The sequence below is a fragment of the Aphanomyces invadans genome (assembly GCF_000520115.1).
Source record: "Aphanomyces invadans strain NJM9701 unplaced genomic scaffold supercont1.10, whole genome shotgun sequence".
Lineage (NCBI taxonomy): Eukaryota > Oomycota > Saprolegniomycetes > Saprolegniales > Verrucalvaceae > Aphanomyces > Aphanomyces invadans.
Genome location: NW_008580155.1, coordinates 697,053 through 721,296, shown reverse-complemented (window position 1 = coordinate 721,296; position 24,244 = coordinate 697,053). Strand labels below are relative to the sequence as shown.

The 24,244-nt window shown below is 55.6% G+C and overlaps 13 protein-coding genes across 15 annotated transcripts; 6 read left to right on the top strand and 7 right to left on the bottom strand.

Annotated features, from left to right (window-relative positions):
• Positions 1–16: 16 nt before the first annotated feature.
• On the bottom strand, positions 17–4,912 carry H310_05887 (hypothetical protein). Its single transcript, XM_008870735.1, has 4 exons — positions 3,833–4,912; positions 3,671–3,760; positions 594–3,571; positions 17–504 (listed from the first exon to the last, which is right to left on the bottom strand). Exons 1-4 carry the CDS (start codon positions 4,898–4,900, stop codon positions 390–392), a joined length of 4,251 nt encoding a protein of 1,416 aa, XP_008868957.1. The 5' UTR covers positions 4,901–4,912; the 3' UTR covers positions 17–389.
• Positions 4,913–4,942: 30 nt separating this feature from the next.
• H310_05886 (hypothetical protein) lies at positions 4,943–7,514 on the top strand. The gene is made up of 5 exons (XM_008870734.1): positions 4,943–5,979; positions 6,034–6,292; positions 6,341–6,562; positions 6,637–6,904; positions 6,958–7,514. The coding sequence occupies exons 1-5, from the start codon at positions 5,452–5,454 to the stop codon at positions 7,235–7,237; spliced, it is 1,557 nt and encodes a 518-aa protein (XP_008868956.1). The 5' UTR covers positions 4,943–5,451; the 3' UTR covers positions 7,238–7,514.
• On the bottom strand, positions 7,265–10,585 carry H310_05885 (hypothetical protein; the record flags this gene model as incomplete). Its single annotated transcript, XM_008870733.1, has 13 exons — positions 7,265–7,911; positions 7,968–8,286; positions 8,336–8,460; positions 8,505–8,572; positions 8,628–8,706; positions 8,809–8,919; positions 8,971–9,054; positions 9,111–9,221; positions 9,270–9,425; positions 9,474–9,683; positions 9,734–9,819; positions 9,866–10,019; positions 10,073–10,585. 13 exons carry the CDS (start codon positions 10,583–10,585, stop codon positions 7,360–7,362), a joined length of 2,568 nt encoding a protein of 855 aa, XP_008868955.1. The 3' UTR covers positions 7,265–7,359.
• A 67-nt stretch (positions 10,586–10,652) lies between these two features.
• Positions 10,653–11,574, top strand: H310_05884. Of its 2 annotated transcripts, none has more exons than XM_008870732.1 (6): positions 10,653–10,800; positions 10,857–10,909; positions 11,001–11,064; positions 11,117–11,171; positions 11,215–11,316; positions 11,367–11,574. In XM_008870732.1, the coding sequence occupies exons 1-6, from the start codon at positions 10,745–10,747 to the stop codon at positions 11,550–11,552; spliced, it is 516 nt and encodes a 171-aa protein (XP_008868954.1). In that variant the 5' UTR covers positions 10,653–10,744; the 3' UTR covers positions 11,553–11,574. The 2 variants fall into 2 exon arrangements, with proteins under 2 accessions (XP_008868954.1, XP_008868953.1); XM_008870731.1 differs by having other exon boundaries at positions 10,857–10,950.
• A 12-nt stretch (positions 11,575–11,586) lies between these two features.
• Positions 11,587–13,026, bottom strand: H310_05883 (hypothetical protein). The gene is made up of 2 exons (XM_008870730.1): positions 12,884–13,026; positions 11,587–12,838 (listed from the first exon to the last, which is right to left on the bottom strand). The coding sequence occupies exons 1-2, from the start codon at positions 12,930–12,932 to the stop codon at positions 11,655–11,657; spliced, it is 1,233 nt and encodes a 410-aa protein (XP_008868952.1). The 5' UTR covers positions 12,933–13,026; the 3' UTR covers positions 11,587–11,654.
• A 171-nt stretch (positions 13,027–13,197) lies between these two features.
• H310_05882 lies at positions 13,198–15,994 on the bottom strand. Of its 2 annotated transcripts, XM_008870728.1 has the most exons (4): positions 14,475–15,994; positions 13,972–14,421; positions 13,771–13,923; positions 13,198–13,721 (listed from the first exon to the last, which is right to left on the bottom strand). In XM_008870728.1, exons 1-4 carry the CDS (start codon positions 15,936–15,938, stop codon positions 13,347–13,349), a joined length of 2,442 nt encoding a protein of 813 aa, XP_008868950.1. In that variant the 5' UTR covers positions 15,939–15,994; the 3' UTR covers positions 13,198–13,346. The 2 variants fall into 2 exon arrangements, with proteins under 2 accessions (XP_008868950.1, XP_008868951.1); XM_008870729.1 differs by having other exon boundaries at positions 13,771–14,421.
• A 106-nt stretch (positions 15,995–16,100) lies between these two features.
• H310_05881 (hypothetical protein) lies at positions 16,101–17,082 on the top strand. Its single transcript, XM_008870727.1, has 3 exons — positions 16,101–16,591; positions 16,647–16,824; positions 16,891–17,082. The coding sequence occupies exons 1-3, from the start codon at positions 16,139–16,141 to the stop codon at positions 16,986–16,988; spliced, it is 729 nt and encodes a 242-aa protein (XP_008868949.1). The 5' UTR covers positions 16,101–16,138; the 3' UTR covers positions 16,989–17,082.
• Positions 17,083–17,223: 141 nt separating this feature from the next.
• On the top strand, positions 17,224–19,029 carry H310_05879 (60S ribosomal protein L30). Its single transcript, XM_008870725.1, has 3 exons — positions 17,224–17,316; positions 17,552–17,657; positions 17,711–19,029. The coding sequence occupies exons 1-3, from the start codon at positions 17,296–17,298 to the stop codon at positions 17,911–17,913; spliced, it is 330 nt and encodes a 109-aa protein (XP_008868947.1). The 5' UTR covers positions 17,224–17,295; the 3' UTR covers positions 17,914–19,029.
• H310_05880 (hypothetical protein) lies at positions 17,904–19,025 on the bottom strand. The gene has a single exon (XM_008870726.1). The coding sequence runs from the start codon at positions 18,993–18,995 to the stop codon at positions 17,988–17,990; it is 1,008 nt and encodes a 335-aa protein (XP_008868948.1). The 5' UTR covers positions 18,996–19,025; the 3' UTR covers positions 17,904–17,987.
• Positions 19,030–19,086: 57 nt separating the features above from the next.
• Positions 19,087–20,680, top strand: H310_05878 (hypothetical protein). The gene is made up of 2 exons (XM_008870724.1): positions 19,087–19,107; positions 19,160–20,680. The coding sequence occupies exon 2, from the start codon at positions 19,165–19,167 to the stop codon at positions 20,644–20,646; it is 1,482 nt and encodes a 493-aa protein (XP_008868946.1). The 5' UTR covers positions 19,087–19,107; positions 19,160–19,164; the 3' UTR covers positions 20,647–20,680.
• Positions 20,681–20,960: 280 nt separating this feature from the next.
• On the top strand, positions 20,961–21,963 carry H310_05877 (ribosomal protein S2). The gene has a single exon (XM_008870723.1). It carries the CDS (start codon positions 21,018–21,020, stop codon positions 21,849–21,851), a length of 834 nt encoding a protein of 277 aa, XP_008868945.1. The 5' UTR covers positions 20,961–21,017; the 3' UTR covers positions 21,852–21,963.
• Positions 21,964–22,002: 39 nt separating this feature from the next.
• On the bottom strand, positions 22,003–22,584 carry H310_05876 (hypothetical protein; the record flags this gene model as incomplete). The annotated part of the gene is made up of 2 exons (XM_008870722.1): positions 22,003–22,149; positions 22,204–22,584. 2 exons carry the CDS (start codon positions 22,582–22,584, stop codon positions 22,003–22,005), a joined length of 528 nt encoding a protein of 175 aa, XP_008868944.1.
• Positions 22,585–22,661: 77 nt separating this feature from the next.
• On the bottom strand, positions 22,662–24,223 carry H310_05875 (hypothetical protein; the record flags this gene model as incomplete). Its single annotated transcript, XM_008870721.1, has 1 exon — positions 22,662–24,223. A coding segment is annotated over one exon (1,436 nt), but the record flags the coding sequence as incomplete, so codon positions are not given.
• Positions 24,224–24,244: the final 21 nt, after the last annotated feature.

The following is a 24,244-nucleotide window of genomic DNA, read 5'->3' as shown; positions in this document are numbered from 1 at the left end:
TTCGAGCACGTGGTTACTGTGATATTTTATATTTCGTGCATAAAAACGCGAGATATATCCAATATGAGAGGTACATGAGCTTCATCCCATCGACGACGTTCCAGGACGCAGGGTGTCCAGGTGAACATGAGCCTGTCGGTCAGCGCATGCACTTATCTCGCCGCAAGTTCAACAGTGGCGACGCCTCCGTCACCTGCATGTGAATACCCTCCTTGCGACCTTTCAATGAGACACTACAAGGCTAGCATAGCTAAAGCAATCGATGCCACCGCGACTGCACGACACACGACCGAGTTAGGAATGGAACGCAAATGGCGTGATCCAAGTCACAGACGTGTTGTTCGGAAATGTCGACGAATCCACAAGCATGAAGGGGTCGGACGGGGTGCTCAAATGTCCTCTGCATACGTCGACGTCTTGGCCAGGAGCACGGGCAGCGTAAACGGTTGGTTGGCAGCGATGCGCGAGTCCAGATCAATGGCGTCCACTCGAAAAGTCAGCCACCTACAACAGGCAAAAAGGACATCATCTATCACCCGACACTCCGGCGGTCGCCATGTGGTTCATCATGACAACGATTTGCTTCGACGTACTCTTTCGTGGCTTGGACCGTGTACGGCATCAGCGACTGAGGAACGCTTTCGCCGCCAACGTGCAGTCCTGCAACCCCTTCGAGTTTGTCCGACAGTGCATCCCACTTGTCGTCCTTGTCGGCGGTCGGGAGCGGAGTCGTTTTCGGCAGCTTCTTTTCCTCCGTCTCGGTGGCGTTCTGGGACAGCACCTCGATCCACTCGCGCTGCTCGTCATACGACGGCGCGCACAGCTGGAACCGCGACGTAGGCCCGTTGTCCACGTAGAAGCAGTTAAACAGGATGACGCGGTTCCCGTTCGATTGGTCGATTTGGTTGGCCATTTCGCCGACGCGCGCGCCGAGGACGGAGATTTCACGTTTGATCGGGCCGTTTTCCGAGTCGGCGTACCCGAGTTTGTTGTTTTTAAGGGAAAAGTACTTGGTCTTCCACTGGTTGCGGTACAAAAAGCCCTGTTTCAGAAGCTGACCCTTCTTCTTCCACGACACGTGGTGGTGGTGGTGATGGTGGGGCTGCGTCGTCGCGGCGGCAGTTGTGGGCATGTTGTCACCGCCCGCGGGCTGCTTCTCGCCGGCCAGTTGAGCAGCATACGTCTTGGCGGCGGCATACACAGATTCGAGCATGCGGTGAAACTGTACCTGAATCTTTGGGTCCATCTTGGCCGCAGCCAGTTCCTTCCGGTTCAAATCTTCCGACACGCTTCGCGTTTTGCGACTTTGACGGCTGTGTGGTGTGTTTTCCTCCGACTTGCGTCCGCCGCCGCTCGAGTCGTTGGTGGGCGTGCTGTTCCCGCTCGAGTTAAACCCGCGCGACATTCCACTCGATCCACTAGGAGACGGCACCGTGATGGTCAATGTTGGCGACGGCTGCGGGGACGCCCGGGGAGACGACCGCGGCGACGAGCTCCACATGGCCCTCGGCGAGCTCACAGACCCAAGGCGCTTGGATACAGACTCGATGATGTTGCTAGCGCTGTAACTTCTCGATCGCTTGTCAGTATTGTTTTCTTCGGGGCCCAACGACGACGTAAAGTCGGCACCGACCGCGTCAATGTACCGCCGACTATGGGGCGGTGTATCAACGAAGGACGACCCCTTTTGCGTCCACGCGTGGGGCTTCATCGCGCGGTACGCAATCAGGGTGTGGAAAAAGTGGCGCACTTCGCTGTGCCAGTGCAGAAACAACTTCATGAACGTGTCGGGTTGAGCCAGTTCATAGCGGAGCTTGTCGGCGTGGCGCTCGGGGAAGCAGTCCCACGTGTTGTAGAGAAATTCAAGCGTCGTGAGCAGAATCTGCGTGTGCTCGGACTCGAGAAGGATTTGGAGCGCGGACGTGAGAAACCGAAAGTCAAAGGTCGGAGGGAGCAGAGACACTTCGTCGCCAGCCGGGATCGAGTACTGCGCGTCCTGGTGAAAGTTCCACCTGTCGTTGTTTTCGAGATGCGACAGCCGGTACGACCCGAGGCGCACGCGCCACGACCGGATCATGTACATCCAGACGCCGAGCAGCTCGACTGCACCAATCACGGCCGGTACTTCGTGCACATTGGTCGAACTGAGCAAGAATTTGGTCATCGGGTTGATAATGGTCGGGTTGCACAGCATCGTGCACGACAGTTTGTACAGCGTTGGGGGAAGCCACCCCGACTTTTGGCCTTTGAGCTCGAGGAAAAACACCTTGAGCACTTGGGCATATCCTGGCAGGTGGACCCACCCGATCTTTTGATTGAGCACGGCCAACGTGTCCAGCACGTACCAGAGCCACTGGTCCACCAACAAAATGTTCAGCGTGTTCGTTTCGCCTGCGATGCGACGGAACCGCACGCGGTAGCTCTCGACCGTGACTTCATACTTGTCCTCGGCTTCGTCTTCTTGGGCCTTGAGCGCCTTTTCACCGTAGCAGTCGCACAGCGCTTTGTGAAAGCGGCGCCAGTCCAAATGGGCTTCCAGACCATCCATCGCAAACAGGTCTGCGTCCGCGTTCATTTCAAACTCTGCCGCGAGTTCCTCAACCGGCTCCAAGTACGATTCAGCCCACACCGAGTACAGCTCGACGCCAAAACTTGGCAGCCGAAAGCACAGCACCGACAGCATGCGCGCGACGAAAAACATAAAGTTGTTGTTCATGACGCCACGGACGCTGACAGCCTGCAGAACGCAGTACTTGGTTTCGACCAGCATGGACCGCAGCTTGAGGCCAAATTCAAGGTCTTTCTTTTGAGTCTTGTTGCCGCCGTGAAAAAAGCCATGGCTGCTCGACGATACCGAGTCGAACCCAAGCAGCGGCAAGTCACTCAGCTCGGCGCGCTTTACGAGGTAGAACAGGAGCTCGTAAAAAATATTCCGCAGAGCGTAGTGCCGCACACGGATGTTTTCGAGGAGGAATTGCCACAGCCGGAGGAGGATGCTCTTGGTCTCGTCCAGCGCTTCCGTCGACGCGTACACCCACGATAGCATGGAGGCTTTGTGCGACGTCTGCAGCACGCGCAAGATCTTTGTCGCCTTGCGAATCTTCCCTTCCTTGTCGTCCTTGGCCGTCGTCGACATAAGCTGCACGAGGTCTTGGGTCTTTTCCAGCACGCGCTGGGCTTCAATCGGGATCTGGACCTTCGACTTCCGCATCTTCTTATCGTTGGACGTGCCGACTATGACGCTGCTCGAAGACGAAATGCCGTTCTCGCTGATGACACCACTGCGGAGCTGCCGGACGTCCGGAATTTTCGTGAACACCACCGACCCGTACACGACGCCAACTTGGTGTCCCTTGAGCGTCAGGTTTTGTTCAAACTTGGAGGTCAAGCTCGACGCCTCGAGAGGGTTCATTTTGGCCGCAAGATCTTCCATCTCTTTCGAGTCTGTGCGCCGCCGTAGCCGTTCCTGCAGCGCATCTTCAAACAGCTTCTCGAGCGATAGCCAGCTCTGTCCAAACAGGACTGTGTTTTGCAGTTCGGCATCCATCGGCACGTCAGGATCGACTTCTGCCTATAACCCAAGTAAGCATCCTTCTGTCAGTAAAAGACCATCGTCGTTGCGCTCTCGACGCCGTTCGTGGAGGGCCAAAGGACGGAGGATCAAACGCACCGTTTCCTTTTTGTACTTTTCAAACATGAGCAGAAACCCGTTGTCTGCATCGGACGACATTTGGCCGCGGCCGACAGACAGGTTGCGTATCTAGCAAACGTCACACAGCGTCACAATTCCTCCAACAACATGGCCGGATCGAATAAGTGAGACAGCACGTACTTCTAGCTTGAGTGTGGCCGACATGAGTTCGTCGAACGTACTGTATCGCGTGATGGGCGGCAGTCGGTCTGCAGCGGAGCTCCAGCTCACGGCGATGGGTTCTTCTGGAACGACAGCGGATGACGACGACGACAGAGGTTGGTCGCTGCTGGACGGACCAGCGCCGCTACTTCCACTGCCAGTGCTCTCGAGATCGTCGTGGTGGGTCGTCATACGGGCCATGTTGCGATTTGACAGGACCTTGAGTCGCGCAAGCGCTTGGAAACTGATTTCTTGGATGTTTTCGAACGGAATCTTTTCGGCAGGCTTCAATGTGTTGCCCATTTGGAACGTTTCGGATGTCCCGATCGTGCACTTGTACGAGACAGCGTACTTTTTCAGCGGCAGCGACGCGTCTTCCTGAAAATCGTGGCCTTCGGGCCGGTCCAGTTCGTTCCCGATTGCAGGCATCATGAGCCCAATGTCGCTGACGCAAATGTTCCAATTGCTGCACTGCTCCATGTAACAATTGAACACGACACGTCCGTTCGAGCAACCGAGCAAGTGGTGGTCGTGGTGGACGGGCCCCGTCGCCACCGAGAGGAGATCGATGACCGCGGTCCCGATCAACGTCTTGCTCTGGAACGTGCGGCTGCTAAATACTTTGATCGTGCAATTTTTCTCCTTGAGACGCGCGACGCTTTGTTTGTACTCGAACGAAATGGTCACGCCTTTGTACGTCGGGTTCAAGTCGGCCTTGATAACTGGGGTTGTAAACGGCGCTTCAATGTCCCCCCAGTAAAACTCGACAAATGGATCGCTCTTCCCGCCAAACTTGCGAGGTTCAAGATTTCGGCACTGAATGCCGCTGATGCGCACGCGGAACACGCACTCAGTCGCAGGAAGTTGCGACGCGTTCTCGTCAAACATGGACCGCGCCAGCTTGGGCGACTTGGACGGGCTGTGTGGTCTGGATGCTGTCACATTTTCTCCGTACTCTCGGGTGGCAGAGCTCAACTGAAAGTTGTCTACAGGATGTGGCATGTTGATGGAAAGGACCGCCGGTGCCGGCGGCAGCGAAGAAGACATCTTCGCTCGCTTGATCCCAAAGTGAAACACCACCTCCGTTACCGGATAACGCGGTAAGCATCCGGATTACAGAGATCCTATTGCACGTGACGGCCACGACCACCGTCGCAGGCCGCCGCGGTCGTCGGCAAATGCAGATCTACGCAAGCTGTCCACACAAGTGCCATTGGAATCACACCAAGATGCATACAAGAAGTTCTTCCCCAAGCCACGCGCAGCTTCCCCGTTCGGGTTCGGTCGGGCAGCGTACATAGAACACGCAATTTCGCGGTGCGCTCGATATCACTCTGAACAGGAGGCAACGCCGAGCACCACCAAGCATGAACTCATCCCACTCAACTTCAGTATCCTTGTGCAGCACGTCCCGCGTACTCGGAAGTGTTTTTGTCACATCGCCATGGCCACCACACAACCCATCGCCGCCGTGGACCTCCCTCGCGACGCTTGCCCGTTTCGGAGATAACCGGAGGTTGTCCGGATAATGTTCATCATTTGGCACCGAATTGGAGGGAAAGTCGCGGCGCACTTTGGAGGTTGGACCGGCGAAGGCGATGAGCACCGACACCAAATGGAATTGGAAAGAAATATGCAGCACCAAGCAAGAAAAGGTTGAAAGGCAAGCTTCGGCCCCGCTGCCTGCTACGGGCGGGGTCATGCACAGCAGCGGTAGTACGGTAATGGCCACCAACAAGAGAGCGAAAACAGCGCACAGAGCACCAGGTCTGACACCAGAGCAGAAGCGCGCAGCATCACACGCGAAATACGGTGTCGGTCCGTCCCGAGACTCTCTTGATACAGCACGTCGACGAGACGAATTGACCGCAAATTTCCACGAGTACAGCAACCCAGAGATGACTGTGCCAAACAACGACAAATTCCGCATCTACAACCCTGGCGTGTCGTCTTCGACGACTGCAAGCAGCACGAACGACCGTCATGTGGCGGAAGAATTTTCAGGACTTCGTATCAAGTCCCGTCTCGTGCCGGCCGAGGTCATGCGGGAACAAATGGATGGCCGGCAGATGATCCAACTGGCCAAGCTGGAGACATCGCGGCGACAAGATCTCGAGAACACTCAGGTACCTGCACGTTTTCAATTTCCCAACACTTAACTGAAGCAAGCAACTGGCTAGGTTGATTGGGTCACGATCGGCGTCATGACGAGAGCCAATCTGTCCAAAGCCGCGTCCGGCGCGCCGTTCGTCGTGTGGACGTTGTCCGACCTGGAGACGTCGATGGCGTCGCTGTTTCTATACGACGACGCATACAATAACCACTGGAGAGAAGCCGAGGGAAGCATCGTGGCCGTGATCAATCCGGCCGTGTTGCCAGCGAACGAAGCGGGCAAGTTTGCGCTGAGCATTCGCAGCGGGCTCAATGTGGTCAAGCTTGGTAGGGCCTCCAAACTTGACCAGCCAGCCGTTAGCATAAACAATGTAGGCACGTCCATGGACTTTGGAATATGCAAGAGCCTTACAGCTGGCGGCAGACAGTGCAAAATCCCCATTAATGTTACCATGGGCGACTACTGCGTCGTCCACGTCGCGGCAAAGTTCAAAGCCGCGGGCAAAGGCCGCCAGGAACTCAACGGTGCCGGAACATTTCGTACCGACTTGTTTCGAAATGGCGACAGTGTCCGCAACGTATCGGCGGGGACGTATGGTATGTTTGTCTGAAACGCGAGACGATCTGTCATGCAATGACGGCATGAACGACAATTCTAACAGCGTTTGTAGCGCCCAAGCCGTCGAAGCATGATCCAGCCAAGCGGAAACGGGACGCCCGCATGATGTTAGTCCCGACGACACAAGTAGATGCCGTGGGCCACGTCAACACATTTCAACCCACTTCCAAATCATCCGCTGGTGGGGCTGCGCCTGCCCTTGCTCCTGAATTTGTACGGAAGGCCGACCAGTCCGCATCCATGGAGCAATTGCGCAGTGCGATTCGCGATACTTCGTCACAGAACCAATCGTCTGGCGTCCCATCAAAGAAGTCGCTCGTGTAAGGCCTTGAACTGGAATTCCACCCTGATGCATGACGATGATTGTGTACAGGGCGAAGATCCTCGGCGTGGGAAGCGGTGCCAAAAAGGTCAACATGATGGCGATGTTGATGAAGCCGTCCGTGTCTGGGCATGCCGGCGCATCCCAACCCTTTCCTGCATCCAAATCCCTCCAAGCCGCAGCACCGTCCATAGCCCCATTGACCACACTTTCTCGCACAAGTCGGCCTGTTCCAGGATCCACTAGCCAACGAGTGCAAAACCGACTGACACAATCCCCATCGAACCGGCGAGTGGCATCGTTGCGAGCGAGCGGCATGCTGCTCGAGTAATCCATGCTCGAGTCACCACAAAGCGGTGAGCAACGTTGCGTTCGAGTTTCGGCAGGAGACGTCACGACATGCAGATCCATGTCGAGTTGTAGCGCACAAGCTAGTCAGCGAGAAGGGATTTGTCAAGCAGGGGACGTGGCGGGCAGGTTGACTGAAATGGGCACCTGGCCACGCTTGCAAGCCTTGGCAACTACATTCAAGCTGATGGACTTCCCATGGAACACCAGATCGCTTGTGTCTTGAAACAATCCGAACGACTTGACTCGTGTGACGTTGCAAAATCCTGCCTCGGTGAGAAACGAGTCCAAGATGACACGGTCAAACCCAGTCTTGTGGAAGTCGTGGCCGTCCGTTTGGCCACCGTACATCATGCGCATGACGTGAAAGCGCTGTCCGGGTGTCAGCGTCGGATCCACAAACAGCATCGCGAGCACGGACAAATCTGGCACGGATAGAAACAGCGCGCCTCCCGCCTTGAGCACGCGATGCCATTCAGCCAGCGTTGCCGACACGTCTGCAGCATGCACGCCGTAGCCGCAGTGCTCGAGTGCGTGCGAGGAATATATCGCCGTGACGGTGTTGGCGCCGATGCCGTGCAAATCTTTCATTTCACGCACCAAATCGACATGACGGAGCCGTTGAATGTTCACCACGGTCCATCCGTCTCGAGGTACCTATAGATGTTTTTTCTGGACATGACGACCTGCCGTGCAAACCAAGACATTCGTACGTGGCCGCCAATATGGAGAAGCAATGGCGGTTCGCCAGTGCTGACTTCGACGGAAGTACTTGGTTCTCGCGACTCCTTCGCCTCGTCGTCGTCCTTGGATCCTTCTTCGTCTGAGGAAGGCTGCGCCGTGGGGCGCGATTGCGACGGGATGACCACATGCATGCGATGGAGATCCGTGGTGTGTGTGTGGCGCATGCTCTTGGAAATCGAGTCGGATGCGAGCATCGCCCACGCCTCTCGCTGCCACTCCCACGTGGCCATCAAGTTCCGGCCAAACCCTATGGCGAATGATCGCGTATCGAAGAGCATGGCAGAATTCCTGTCCCGAGATTCAGGGCAAGGCAAAATGGAGCGAATGAATGGCAAACCTTTGGCGTTGCAACGCCAGTCGCAAGGACGCCAGCAAGCGAGGATGTCGAGCTAAACGCACGGCAGTGTCTTCGTACTCCTTGTACGAATTCGTCGTCATAACATTCAGCCGATGGTCGCCCATCTAACGACCGATGAAGCACCCGACCTTGACAACGTGGCATGTACCGACGCGACGGCAGAACTGGCCGCCCGATTGCTCATGCGGTCCCCTTGGAGCGTCACGAGTGGCAACCCTTAAAAAAAAGGAGAGTCGTTCAACCCACATCATATTGGTAGAAGCCGCGTTACCAGCCCACAACGCATCCACGATAGTCGTGTGGCCATTCTTGAGCGCTGTGTCCAGCACCAAGTCCGCCGCTTGCTTCACCTGACGTAGTTGTGCCAGGTTTCAACTCTTCTTTCCAACATGGCGGTGGCATCGCTCATCGATCGACAATGCAACGTTCAGAGAGAAGGATGGGCGGCGTACCCAAGTATGGTTGATCCACGCCGTCATTGGTGTGAAGATAAAGCGACTGGTGCCATCGATGCCAAACTGCTTGGCTTGCCGAACGAGGTTTTTCTTGGCGGCTGCATATCCCTACCAGGATCGACTACGCTGTTAAACAGCGCATTCGCGTCCAGACCATACAGAGTATTGCTGGAACCACAAGACGCTGTGGGGCACTCGCTGCAAGATGTGCATCCACGTTGCAAACGTCGTTGGGTCCATTTTCTACCCCTCCTCGGTAATATCTTGTTTCACGAGAAGGAAAACGTTGTCGCTCGCACCTGCCAATTGCTAAACGTGGCAAAAACGAAAGCCGACCGAGGGAGCCCTGCCAAATTGGCCTGAGATCTCGTGGGCCGGGTGACACCAGGATGCACGACATGGCTCATCATCTAGTTCGTGCGATATGCCGGTTGCTGGTCCATGGTTTTGAAAAGTACTTGTTTGTGGTCGTTCACGATGTAGTTGTGCGGCAGGTACACCATTTTCTCGGAAAATGACTCGTGTACGTGCAAAGGCGACGCTGACATCGGGTCCACAATGAAGAAGTCGATGAAGGAACTGCCCGTTGTCAAGGGGTACCCAAGAAAGGTCATCTACAGCACATGTAGGTCGCTCACTGTCATCGAATTGGTGGAGCATGCCTGCACAGGAGCTGGGCGATGGCTGAATATGGGCAAGCCAGAGTGTAGCGTGTGGCCATTTAAGTCGACAAGCACGTGAATGCCAAGGTTGTGAATCGCCGACGCAGCCGATTCATAATTGACGCCGTTGAGGGAGATCATGTGGTCGACTTGGCCCGTGATGTTGGTACGCCACCATGACTGGGCATCTGTAAGTGCAAAGCAGAAGACCTACCAGCACAGCCATTTCATGCACAGCGTAGGGCATGCTTGAAAGGCACCTCAATGGTATTCGAGGGAAGCATCGCCATGAGACCCCTCACGAGCGTGGCGACAGGGTGGATGCCAAAATCGGACGAGACAAAGCCTACAACTTGGGTTGGTAGTGCACAGGATTATGGTAGTAGCTGTACCAACTTTGAGCTTGGGTGTCGCTGGAGGAAGCGGCGAGTCGCAGCACAAGGCCAGTGCGCTCGGCTTGGAATGGAGGGCGAGCTGGCTTACTTTAAGGGTAAGATCGTTGGGTATGGCACCAAGGTCTGCTGCAGACACGAGCGACGCTTCACCCTGAAATACAACCATTCACAAGAAGATACACGACATGGCAGGGGCTACGTTACGCGAAGTACGTTCGACGTCGTCGAGTCGACCACAGCGTCCTGGACAATATCGTGGTCGGTCCAATTGGCCACCCAATTGCGAGCTTTGAAGAGTACGCTCACGTCGGTCGTGAGGTTCTTGTCCACGAGTGCGGTTTCGAACACGCGGATGGCATCCTCGACGAGGAACTGGCTCAAGAAGCAATCTCCTAGATGCATGTACACTTGTCCATGGTTGGGATGGAGGACTACAGCCTTCTTAAAGGACTCAGTCGCTTCCTTTAACCTGCCAAGGTTGTATTGCGCCACACCGAGGTACTCGTACACGCTGGGAACCTGCCCGTCCAATTCGGCAAGCTTCCGTGACAACAGGGATTCACACAGCTTTTCGAGGCCACGCATGTCACGATTCGCATTGTAGTTGGACAGTCTGATTCGGTACTCCGAGATCGAAGTCGCCAGGGCAGCTATCCCAAACGCCACGACGGCCCACGCCACCGCAACAAGACCCCGCCATGGTTGCCGAGGCGGCATGGCTCTTTTAGAAGATCGCAAACTCATCCGGATATACTCCCATTTCCGGATAATGACTTATTGTCATCCAAGGCACAACGATGGATATGCGAACGGTGCGGGTCGCGGTGGTCGGTGACTCGGGCGTCGGAAAGACATCGCTCGTTCACTATTTGTGTCATGGAGAAGTGCTGTCGCACCCCACATGGACGATTGGATGCACGACAGACGTTCTCGTAAGTAGGCAATTGCCTTCGCATCCAGCATCATCCTTCGCTTGGTCTTGTTCTAGCTGCATCAACCCGACACTTTTGTCGAATTCGTCGACATTGGCGGCAATCCTAGGTACGAGCTCAGCCGAGCTGCGTTCTACCATGAACTGCATGGTGCGTCGACGCGTCCCATATCGATCGTGGTTAACACATCTTGTACCTAGGCATCATCTTCGTCTACGATATGAGCAACATTCGCTCTTACAACAACCTGCGCAAGTGGATCGCGTAAGGTTCTCTACCTCGACGAAGGCAAGTCAGATCGTTTCGTATCGGCTAGAGAGCTCTCTCTCGCACAGAAGAACCGCCCCAATGTCGTCGCCAACCCCGACAATGTACGAATCCGATCAGGTTGGCGTGAATTTTGAAAGACATTAGATCGGTCCTTTGCCCACGATTGTGATCGGGAACAAGCAAGATGCGATTCAGACGCAACGGATGGCACCTCTTCGCGACCTCAAGATGGATTCGCTCGAAGCCGTACGTGACTTGAATTCAACTTCATGCACACGCATGGTATTCTCATGTAGAGTGCTTTGGAAGGCCGCTTGGACATGTCTCGATTCCATCTCTTCCTGGACCGTGTGGTGGCCACTGCGTTTACGTCGACACCGCGGCAACCTTCTGGCCACGGCATCATGCGAAGCAGATTCATTGCGAGTTCATCTCCACACGGTACTACTCCAACCTCGTCGACGAGCTCGTGGTGGTCGTAATAATGCAATATCCATATTTCCACCTCGTTTGCCCCTTACCACGCAATCATATACGACGTCATATTTCTTCTTCTTTATGCTAGAATGGTTTGCTACGATCCACTAAAACTCGATAGATCGATGGCTCGGCACCCGCTCCCGCAGCGCTGCGTCATCATCGCCATCCACATCCAGTTCAAAGTCGCTGCCGTCCGACCGCTTCGAATCAGTCGACTTGATCGCGGCGGCTGCAGCGCGTGTTGGCGAGTTGAGTTTAGCTGCGTCGAGTTCTTGGTACAGGGAGTCCTTCGTCGACGGCGAGAGGAAGGTATCGCCGACCGTGGATTCGTAGTCCCCGTCGATGTCCATGCTGTAGCCGGTCAATGTGGTGTCGCGCGGATTGGTGGGCTGCTGCAGAGGAGCTCCGGTTGGAAACGGCGGCGAGTGCACAAGGAACCCTGGCTCGCTCGAGTAAGAATCGACATGTTGGGGAAGGCTGTTGCGGGCCTTGAGCGCCTCGATGCGCTCGTTGACGCTCGTCGGCGGACGGTGCACAGACACTCCACCATTTGTGGGCGACTGCACCGACATGTACGGCGCAGACAAGCCATCGACGTCCACATGGTTGGTGTGAATCGGGGGAGGAGGCACCGAGGACTGCAAACTTGACGACGACGATGCGAGGTAGGCTCCACGGCCTTGTGACGGGCGGCGGTAGAAGCTCGGGCGTTTCGCTGGCGATGTCTGACTGTTGCCGTTGGACGTCAGCGATGCCCTTCCAATTTGCTGGTTCTCGCGGTCCCGTCGCTGCTTTTGTGCTTCGGCCAAGAGCCGTGCGTGGTTGTCGGCCTCGCGCTGCTCCTCCATGGCCTGAATGGCTTCTTCCCGCGCTTTCGCCTTCCCGCGGCGTATGCAAATGAAGCAGCATACGACCGCCACGAGGAGGACAAATGCTCCGCCGCCGATGATTACCCACCACACCCAATCGTCGAGGTTGGCAAACCCACCAAACGTCGAACGACCCGACGAAGACGACGACGATTTTGTTGTGGGCGAAGGAGTGGCCGTGGTCTCGGATGGCTCGGGAGTTGATGTTGTGGTGGGGGTGGCGGCCCTGGTGGTGGTTGGTCCTCGGGTGGTCGTCGCGACAGTCGTGGCCGGCACGACCGACGCTGTCGTGGTGGGTACTACGGACGCAGTAGTCGTCGGAGGTGCCTCCGTTACGACGGGGGACATCGTCGTGGTGGTCTCAATCACAACCGGCGACACCGTTGTCGTCGGGTCGGTCAGTTGGGCGTGTAAAATGTCTACGTGGCGTCGTCGGTGTCATGCGGGCGTCATGAGGACCGTACCTGTAGTCAAAAGGAGAGCCGCAAGACATCGCAGCAGCAGCAGCTTCATCGTGGAACGTATTGGAGTCGGGGCGGAACTCGATTCTCCACGTCGGTCCACGGTGGCTCAATGCCTTCGTGTGTAATTTTGTAATTTTGTTTTTCGTATCTATTTTGATTTCCGTTACAACTCTGCGCCAAGCCTCTGGTACGGCAGAGGAATCCAATTTTTTTCGGAATGGAAAAATATTTTGACAGAAGTCACAATCGTGGAGTCATGTTTCTATCAACAACATATTGCAAAACGATGGGAAAAATTCCGACGACAACAAAAATTTGCCAAAAGTTCAAATTTTTCTGCGCAATGGATGCCCACTGGATTTATTGGAGGTGCCGCAGCAACAATCTTGCCGAAAATGACCATGCTGCGTGGACAAGCTGCCACGTCACTGCGACAACGAAGTGGCAGGCTTCGGGGCGCCACCTAGGCCCACTTGCTCTCGCCGGTCTTGGCGTTATACAAGTACTTTCGGTTGTTCACATCGTCCCATGCTTCGACCCATTCCGACTTCCCATTGCCAGGCGCTGTGATCTGGAACCGTGGTGGCGGCGTAAGCACATTCGTTTCAGCGGCGAACAGGGCAAGTCGCCGGCGTTCTGCTTTCGCTGCCGCAGCTTCGGTCGCCTTTCTGTCCTTTTCGCCTTGGACTTTTTCGTGATTCGATTTCACTTTTGCCATCAGCGCAAGTTCATTTTCACGGTCGACAGCAGATTCGACCAAAAAGTCAGATATGATCTTTTGCTTGGCGAGCCGCCGTTCGCGCTTCCGTCGGTCTAGCTTTAGGGTAGCCAGCATGGCCTAGATCGTATGGTTTAGGATGTATGCACAAAAGACCATTCGGTAGAACCTTGCCAAGGCGAGTGGACCTGTACGCGCGGAACTTCCTCTGGATGCGTCTCGCTGCAGCATGGCGCGCGGCCACTTTGACCGTGATTTCTGCCACCGCAACTACCATGTTACGGCAATTCTGCCGTCGTTGGCGTGTATGCCGCACGAACCGCTAGGATACAATCGATTCAAGTTGTGGCCATTGAAACGACAAGACAACCTGGATGGTCTTGGAACTCGCGTGTCGCCGCGCCATCTCTAGTTCCTGTGCTTGCCGTCGAAGATGCAGTGCCATCCGTCCTTTCTTCTTGCGCCACGCAGCTTGGACACGCAATGCCGCCTGGTTCGACCGTGCTGTCTGCGCTGCTTGCGCAACTTTCTTCATCGCCGCAATGTGCTGCTTGGTGTGGTTTCTCGCCAACCGCGACCGCACCATTCGTTGGATGGACGTGGCGCTGCGTCGAATGCGAGCCACATGTTTTCGAAACCAGCGCTGCGTTCGCTGGCTTCGGTAGATTGTCTGGACGACAACTGCGGCGGCAGTCAATTCCTTGTGCCTCGATACCTTTCGCCGCCAATACCGTCGCCACACTGTCGCGATCACACTCGATGCACTGTGCACGATTGAGTTGTGGAATCGCTCCCGGAATACCAGTTGCAACGGCATCGACTACAGCACAAGTCAGAAACGAGGCCGACGACCCCAACAATTCTACAACCAACCTGCAGTCGACACGCCCGGAGGTACATTGGAACGCACGATTTGGTCATTGCCAGTCGAAACAAGACCCGATCACGATACCCTCTGTAGGTGGCTTGGATGCAATGGGCTGCGAGTAATCGTCGCAGTCGCCGTTCTTGTCGCGTCTGCGTTCGACGCTGCCTTGCGACGTATTCCCGCCACGTGCGTTGCAAGCTAATGGCGCTTCGTCTTTCAAGCCGCCGCTTGGTCACACATCTTCGCCCAATGAACCCTCGAGCAGCGGCCTGAAGCACTGTCGCATGCCATGCATGCATGCCCAACTGAATGGATTGCGCCAAATGTGCGATCGAAGCGTACAAGGGACCTCGCGAATGTAGGCGACTCCGTCGCCAGGCTCGTTGAATCGTGGCTGCACGTTTGTCCTGACGAATGCGGCGACACCATCCGCGAGTCAAAAATGCTCGCACAGTTCGCTGAATACATGTAGCAGCCTCTGTTGCCAGGACGTCGCGCCATCTCCGTCGCAACCACTGCATTCGATAGATCGTGTTTCGCATCCATCGTTGCAGTACCACAGCCGCTTGCGACTGCACATACACGAGCAGCGCGTTGAGGAAGGTGCGACGTGATCTCTTCCGGCGGTAGGCTGCTTGGACGGTCGTAGCTGCGCGGCGGACGGCCTCGGCTTGCACCAACCGTCGAAATGCTTTGCGCGTGGTGTGGCGGCGGTAGTTGGACTGCAGTTGGGTGGCGGCGCGAGTTCGACGCATGGCATACAACAAGTGACGACGCTGGAACATCTTCACCCATCGCTGGATTTCCGCTGCCGCCGCGTGGAGCTCTTGGGTTTGGCCGCACCTGACTTCGACGTGCCACATGTAAAATGCCCGGTCCCGCTTCCGTTGCCACGACCGCTCCCAAATGTCTTGGAGAGACTGCACAGCCTCGCTTCGAACGAACTGAGCTACAGCTGCAGCTTGCTTGTCGCTCACGACAGCATCATGCCAAAGGGAAAAGGCAGCAAGAAGTCGTGCGTGGAGGATTCGTCGAAGAACGTCGACGAAGGAGGAGATCTTGGTGCGATTGGATATGACTCCCTTTGGCACCGAGTGCAATGGAACGTTGTTCTTTATCCACCGAACGTGCTCATCGACAGCGGCACTGGCGGAATCCACTGCAAGGGCAGCGCGAATGGCATGGCTTCGCAGCTCGTTGTGAACAATCGAGCTGCTGGGTACTCGCTGCTGTAGCCATATTCGCAGTTGCATGGAATCATTATGGTCGCTGGCTTGTTTGTGTGCTGTAGGCCGGCGGTGGCCAGCAGCGTGTTGCGGTTTCGACTCTACAGTCCGTGCAATCTTCTTTTGTTTGGTAGGGGACTTCTGGAAGAGATCTCGAAGCGCATTGGCGCTGAATACTCCAGGAACGTGGGTGGGAAGAGCCTGGACAGTTCCTGGGGTGGCGTGGGATGGATCCAAGATCATCAAGCCAGGAATGCCGCGTCACCAGCGGTGGCACTTGACCCGAAAGGCAACAGCGGTTACGCGAAGTATTTTATCCAATGAAAAGACACTCAGTTATCTTGAACATTTGGATTGGATAAAAAATGACAAATCAAATTGTGGAAAATATGTTGATTTATTGGGTCGTTGCCAAAGCAGTAGAAGCAACACACGACACCGCGATGCCTCGAACCATCGCTGGGTACACCGCGCTTCCATTCCCTGGAGAATTCGCGAGCTACGTTTATGTGAAGAAGCACATCAACAAGTCAGAGGGAAATGAAGAGACCGAGCTGGCAGCAGACAGGACGGCGTACGTTGTGAACCTGCCGGCGCGGGCGACGGCAGACCAGGTGATGGAGCTCTTCAACGAGGTCGGACCTGTGCAGTCTGTGGTGATGGGCAAAGCCAGTGATGGCACAATTGCGTCGAGTGCCCACGTCGTGTTCAAAGCCAAAGCAACGTTGAAGCAGTTGCTAAAACTGACCGTCCTCCCTAAATTCCCTGGCTCAGACGACGTCCCCGATGCTTTTGAAGCAGCCATCCAGAAATACAAAGCAGAACGTCCGGGGTTGCAAGTTCTGAAATCGCGTGCCGACGATTTTATGGCCAACTTCGACGCGGAAGAAGAAGCGGTATGCCATTCGACAGTGGCCACTCCACTCCTGTGGTGACATGCGTGTGTTGTAGGAGCGAAAAGAGCGCGAGCAACTCAAATCCCATGTGGATTCCGATGGTTTCCAGACAGTCGTAAACACAAAGCGAAAACGAAAAGATCAAGACGAGCTTCTGACGTACCGAAAGAAACAAAAGTCCAAGGAGTTGCAAGACTTTTACCGGTTCCAGCTCCGCGAAAAGAAGCGCGGCCGTACGTTTTCCCCGTCCCATTCACATATACATACTCGTGCTTGATTGAACTGCATTCGACATGTAGAGCTCAAAACCCTGCGCGAACGATTCGACGAAGACCGGCAACTGGTCGAAAAAATGAAAAAAGAGCGCAAGTTTCGACCCGAGACCGGCACCGACTAAGTGCCCATCAAACACTGCATCCTTTTTCCATACTCATTGCTTGCTTTCCTTCGAACATGCCACCGAGTGTTTCCATCCTTGCGATCAGCGACCTCCTCATGCAAACGACACACTTCACGATTTGTTCTTATCCGGTGTATATCGATTATCCGGATTTCGTGAACAACCAATCCAATTGCTTGAATTCCACATAGGACACGCGGATTGGTTTAAAAGTTCGGGATTGTTTCGTTGGCGTGGGTTCGTGGTTGGTGCGACGAGCGTTGAAAGGTTGGCAGCACATCTCAAGTAGCTGGAAAACAACAAGATGGTGGCCACTAAGAAGACGGTATGATGCGACTATCTATCGTTGGAGTGGAATGCAAGCGTGCCGGTGGCCGGTACACACACGAACGGCGGGCCAAGCGAGCTCTGTGGCGCAAGCGCTAGACTCGCCATCCCCCACACAGCCTCCCCACGCTGTGCTGCGGGTCAACCCCTGAACGTCTGGCCACCCACCACGCCCATCTTCTTCTCCACGCCTCCGACCTCGTTGGTACTCATGCGTGTCTGTGCTCTTTCAGAAAAAGGCTGTTGACAACATCAACTCGCGCTTGCAATTGGTCATGCGCTCGGGCAAGGTTGCCCTTGGGTACAAGGAAACCTTGAAGAACTTGCGCAACGGCAAGGGTACGTCGCAAGCAGTGACCACTTGATCCGATTGCTTACCGTGTTGATTGCAGCCAAGTTGGTCATCTTGTCGTCCAACACCCCTCCCCTCCGCAAGTCGGAAGTGGAATACTACTCTATGTTGGCCAAGACCGGCGTGCACCACTACGCTGGCAACAACAACGACCTCGGTACCGCGTGCGGCAAGTACTTCCGCGTGTCGGTGTTGGTCGTCTTGGACGCCGGTGACTCGGACATCCTTCGCTCTTCCGAATAAATATAGATTATTGCTACTTAATCTATGAAATGGGCAACCATTTTGCGGCCACAATCTCTCCCGAATGTATTTGATTAATTGGTCTCGAGAATGTGAAACCATACGTTGTCGATGTCGTTGTCGTCATGTAAGCCGCGGATGTGCAGCGTGTGATGGCCAGGATGCAGCCCTACGAGCACGCCTCGGTGGACTTGCTTGGTTGCCGCAGCGTCAGTTGACGGTGGAAGCGTCTGGACCTTAACTCCGTCCAGTAGCACGGTCAGCTCCATGACGTGGACGGCGTCTACGTCGAAAGCAATCATTGCTTCCCTTGGAAACGCTGAGCCATTGGACGGCGAACGAATGACATGGCGGTCGCTCTTTTCAATGCCGTCACTCAGATTGGCATCGCATGTCTTCTCTGGGGACGATGGTGCAATGGATTTTTGAGGTAGCGACAACTTGAAGATTGGCGAACCTGGAGGAACCAAGTGAAATCGCCGTTCGACATGCACGACATCTTCCCTTCCTCCCGGCAATGGTACAACGAGTGTGATGGTCACGACGTGGTCGCCGCTCGCGAGGGTGTGTAGGGCATTGGTCGAGAACGGAATAGGATCCCGTCGATGGAGAATTGCTAGGTCCGTAACGAACAAGACACCATCTACTTGAATGGTGTACTGCATGATCTGGCTCGAGTTAGTCGTGTTGGATGGCGCATGCAATTCGAACTCAATCACGTTCCTTGATGTGACTTGACCTTCCAGGGGATGGAGAATTGTCACGGTGCAGTTGGACGATATATTCTGCGTGGGTAGGGCGAATTCGACTTCCCAAGGAATCCCCTCTAGTGGACATAGATATGCGTACGCGCACGCTGCCAGGTAGAGCATCAAGACCACGATGACAGCGTGCACGAACAGCGGGTTATCTGGAGGAGGATGTTTCTTGGGGTTGGTCGAGGCAGCTGCTGCAGCGGGAGGGTTGGATTTCATCGCAACCTCCGAGGTGGACTTGGTGTGACCACTGCTTGTGGAGCTAGTGATGTGGTGGAGCTCCTCGTCGGAGAGCACTTCCAGCGGGGGTAGGTCCGGCGGCACCATGGCTGGCGCAAGTTGACCGCAGCGTATCTTTTGCGGCTTCCACATTTCGAGATCCGGTAACCAACATCCGGATACGAATTCATCGATTTCACGGCGCCAGCCCGGAGACAAGGTGCGTACAACGGTTCTCGACATGCAAACTTAGCATGGTTACGATGGTGCAGAGACGATGGATTGGGATGAACGGAGACAACTAGCCCACGACATCGCGTCGCTGTCGTCCGCGGACCAACAAGGCGTGCTCTTGCGGTGCCACCTCGCACATCCAGAAAGTGTAGGGTTCCACCAAGACCATCCTTTCAAACCCGAGGACTGGGACTTGATCAAGACCAGCAACTGGGAGGGAAGCTGCGTGGTGAACTTGGATATCCTTGACGTGAAACTCCTTCACGAACTCCGTGCGTACGTTGACGCGTGCTATATCCCCCACCCTGCTCCCCGAGACCAGTGTGAAATCTGCTGCGGCCTGTGGTCGTGCGGTCGAGTGATCGTCTGTGGCAACCCAACCTGCTCGACTCGCATTCACGAAGAGTGTTTTGGTATGGTCATTCGAAGCGACTCGAACGGTCCTTGGCGCTGTCCGTCCTGTGTATACGGGTCGCCACTTCAGTGCTGCTTGTGCCTTCAAGACAACAGTGGCGCAATCAAACCGACTTCGGACGGGCGGTGGGCGCACGTCATATGTGCACTTGGCATCCCCGAGCTCACACTTCGTGACGTTCCGACCATGGAACCCATCGACGGCATGTCTGAAATCGATCCATCGCGCCTTCGTTCGATGTGCAACTTGTGTAAGCGCAAGGGTGGCGCTGTCGTCGCTTGCGAAGTGGACAACTGCGGCACCGCGTTTCATATTTCTTGCGCGGCTGACGCGGGGCTGTGGATCGGTGCGGCTGCGGACCCGACCGCGATCCCCCCCACGGCCGTGAAACCCTTTGCATTGTACTGCGAAAAGCACATGCCTCTCGATCGCGTGATCGGCGCCAAGCGTTTTATTGCAGAGGAAGACTTGGTGCTTGAAGCGCTGCCACGGCCCTCTGTCGTAACCTCAATGAGCACCGAGGCTACCGCAAAACTGGACGACTACATGTTCGTTTTGGACTCGGCGTCGTACTTGCTCGAGCGCCACATTTGGAAAGAGCGGGTTATGACAGCTCCTCCACCTGCCGCGCTAACCTCGAATCCGTTCCAGTTGTTTCAGGTCACGCCAAAGTTATACAACCGGGGACGGTTCCCGGTCAAGACGCTGGTGACAGACATGGTTCTAAAGGTTGCCGCCGCGGAGGGCCAGGTCTTGACGACACCACCTGTGGCGGAACCATTCCCACCTCCTCGACCTACCAGCAACATCGGATTGCCGCCGTTTCCTGAAGGCCCTGCTCTTGTCGGTGGTATCGTAGAGGTGTACTGGGTCGGGTTCGACGATTGGTTCCGCGCCAAAGTGACTGATTGGGACTCGTCTCGTCGGGTGAATCAAGTTCACTACTTGGGAGAACCTCGCATGGAGTGGCTAACTCTGCGTGCTGGGATGTGTCACGTCCTCCACCTCCCGTCCGACCCCCCAACCAAAGTCAAACTTGCCAAGTTCTCGCACAATGGCGCCGCACCACAGTGGCGGCCAAAACCCCGCACGTTTGCCGCGACAGACTAGCTTCCATAACTTGCAACGACTCGTTTGATCCACATACGACAGGTCGTCGCTTGTCTAGTGTGTCCACTACACACACGGCGACCACATATTGCACAGCATGTCTTGCCAACCCGCATCTTGGTTCCAGGGTCAAACGAATGCACTGCCTCGAGTTTCCATGAGCCATGCTCCTGGTCCAGGTAGACCGAGCGCGATCCTCGTCGTGCTTCCGCGAGACAAATGCCGCATGCAAAACAGGTCCTCCGGATAAAGGTCCGGATACCTCGTGAACCAATTGGCCACAGCGTTTGGTTGGCTGGCGAGTTGACAATAGGCGATGAGGCGCCCACTAATCCTTTTCATCGCTTTAGTTTAGACCCCCCCCCAGCAAGATGGTGTTGACCCAACGTGAAGAAGACATCCAAAAGATGCTCGCCGCCATGGTGCACATCGGCACGCGCAACGCCGACAGCCAAATGGCTGACTACATCTGGCGCCGCCGCAACGATGGTGTGCACATCATCAACGTCGGCCAAACGTGGGAAAAGCTCATGTTGGCCGCCAAGGTCATTGTGGCCGTCGAAAACCCCGCGGACGTGATTGCCATTTCGGCGCGCCCGTACGGCCAACGCGCTGTGTTGAAGTTCGCTCAGTACACTGGCGCCCAAGCCATTGCTGGCCGCTTCACCCCCGGTACCTTCACCAACCAAATCACCAAGCAATTCCGTGAACCCCGCTTGTTGATCATCACGGACCCCCGCACTGACTCGCAGCCCGTGCGTGAATCTGCCTACGTGAACGTGCCCGTGATTGCCTTTGTCGACTCGGACTCCCCGTTGCGCTACGTCGACGTGGCCATCCCTGCCAACAACAAGGGCAAGCTCTCGATCGGTCTGTTGTACTGGTTGTTGGCCCGTGAAGTGCTCCGTCTCCGTGGCACGATTTCGCGCGCCCTTCCTTGGGAAGTCGCCGTCGATCTCTTCTTCTACCGCGACCCTGAGGAGTTGGCCAAGGCCGAAGAAGTTGTTGGTGCCTCGGACGAGACCGCCCGTGCCGGTTGGTCGAACGAAGCCGCGGCCGCCGAAACTGCCCAAGAGCAACCCAACTTGTACACCCCGGAACCTGCCCAAGACTGGAACACTCCCGGTGGTGAATGGGGCGCTGACGCCGCCGCTGGTGGCTGGGATGCGTCCACCCCTGCCCCTGCTACCTCCAGCTGGGAATAAACCAACCAACGAAAGGATTTGATGTAGATGAGGAATGCTCCATTGCATGGACAAAACGACGGTGTTAAGCGATGGCACCTGGTTAATGCAATTCAACGAGTGTCCCTCATAACTTTTCGATCTTGAGCTCGTCGACGTCGATGTGATCTCGTTAAGAGGACGACGCGAGTTTGCTGTACAGGCCTTCGCATGCGTCTTCGAGCAGATCCAGCACGGTGTCGAACCCTCCTTCGTACCAAGGGTCGGGAACGTGATCCGCTCCAGTGTTTGTGACACAGTACGATGTCATCTTGGAAACCTACATGAGGAAGATGAGCAATGGGTGACGGCCCGAATATAGGACGAAGGAAACCTTGGCATTGGCGAGGGCGATGTATTCTGGTCCCCAGAACTTGGCCGCCTCCAAGACAGCGCGAACGTTGTTGCTGTCCATGCAAATGATGTGGTCGAACAAGCGGAGATCTTCTGCGACGAGGGGGCGCGACCGACTCGTGAGATGGTATCCCCGCTTCTTGGCCTCTTTCTTCATACGCGAGTCCGAACTCTCGCCTTGGTGGTACGACGACCCGTTCGGTTTGTACCAGTTGGAGCTGCCGCCACCCGTGCCACAAGAATCTATGTGGAAATTCTCCGGCCTGTCATGCGACTTTTGCACGATCGCTTTGAACACGCCTTCCGCCGCGGGGCTGCGGCAAATATTGCCTAAGCACACGAACAGCACGTTGACCGTCATCCTCCACCAAGGGTCCTCTGTGCAAGTGTTTTCCTTGTCATGACACGTTTAGCCATTCTGCAAAAAGGTATCAAATACACTCATACGATTGGTTCGTTTTCGACAATAATTGGTAGATTTACTTCAATACCCCAAGAAGATTTGCACACTGGCTCAAAGCCACCGTCGCACCGAGGACTGAACGAATGCCCCACTTCACCGCGTTATTTGAGCTTCTTCACTGCGGGTGTGGGTTCAGCAGTCGTAGCCTGGCGCTTTCGCTTCTTCTTATTTGGCTTGGAATGCCCTGCTGCCGCCTTCTTGCCTTCGAGTGAGGCGGCTGTGGACGTTGCGGACTCTCCTGTCGCCACTACTGTTTTTTCGAAGATGCTGACGAAAAAGCCGTGGGTGTCCTGTGCGTGGGACGCTCGCACGCACTTGGGGGCCATGCGGCTGGATCCTTCGCCACGCTGGGGCCAGTCCGGCAGAGCTTTTCCAAGTCGCCACGTTCCTTTACACAATGCTAAGATTCGATCGACAACGTCTTCGTTCTCCGCTTGATGGACGGAGCACGTCGAGTAGACGACCGTACGCATGTTTGGCAACAACATTGCTTGGCGGACGATAGCAACTTGATGGTCCGCGAACGCTTGCACTTCCTCCTTTGAATGTTGAACAGGGGCTTCTCCGACTTTGACATTGCCTGAGCCAGAGCAGGACGGATCGCACAAAGCCAACGTGGCTTGGCTCCAACGCATATCGTTGACGTCAATTGTCAAAAAGTCCGTTTCCATGACGGATACAATATCGTTCGCGCTGGCCTTGTCGACGGTGGCTCGAAGGGACTTGGCCCGCGCCGGAGCTCGCTCGAACGCCACCACCTGCACACGTCGGCTCTTCGGCTTTCCAAGCGCAAGTCGAGCTGCCAGTTGGGTCGTTTTGTTGCCTGGCGCCGCACAAGTGTCGATGGCAACGTCGTGGTCCATCGCTTGCGCAGCCACACACGCAACGGGGAGACAGCTGGCCAAATCTTGGACGAACAAACATCCTTTCTTAATAAGCGGGTGGCCGTGCAAGTTGGTGCCTGGTGGCAGCACCAGCAGCTCAGGAACAAACTCGTGAACGCGCACGGGGATATTTGCCTTGACAAACACGGCTTTGGCAGCGTCGGGGGTCATTTTCAGCGTGTTTACCCGCACATACCGCGGAAACGCGTGGTCGGTTGATGCGACTTTGGCTTGAACAGGCTTGATCAATGCGCTGTGATGGGTCTCCAAGTACGTGGTAAGGGCCGGCGCCGCGTCTCGGACAAGTTGGATGGCACCGGTGTGACGTCCTTTTAGCTTTCGGCGAGGACCCACTACTAACTCGTAGACTAAAACGACGAGAAAGTTCTCTGGTGAGAAAGATGGCAGGGAGTTGAAGCGCTTGGCGTCGATTCGCTCGGCAGCATCTAATTCACTGACGGCATCGAGGAGACCACAAGACGTTGCTGCGGCAACAAGGGCATCGGCGTGCTTTAGGCTCTCCTGCGCTAACGCCTGCACTGTCGGGCGAAGAGTGTGGTTGATGGGCAGCGCATAGAGCGCGGATCGAATGCCACTGTGCTTGGATCGCACGCGGTCCACGACCGCCGCCGCCGCGTTGTATATGTTCATCGACCAATCAAATGTGAACCTTT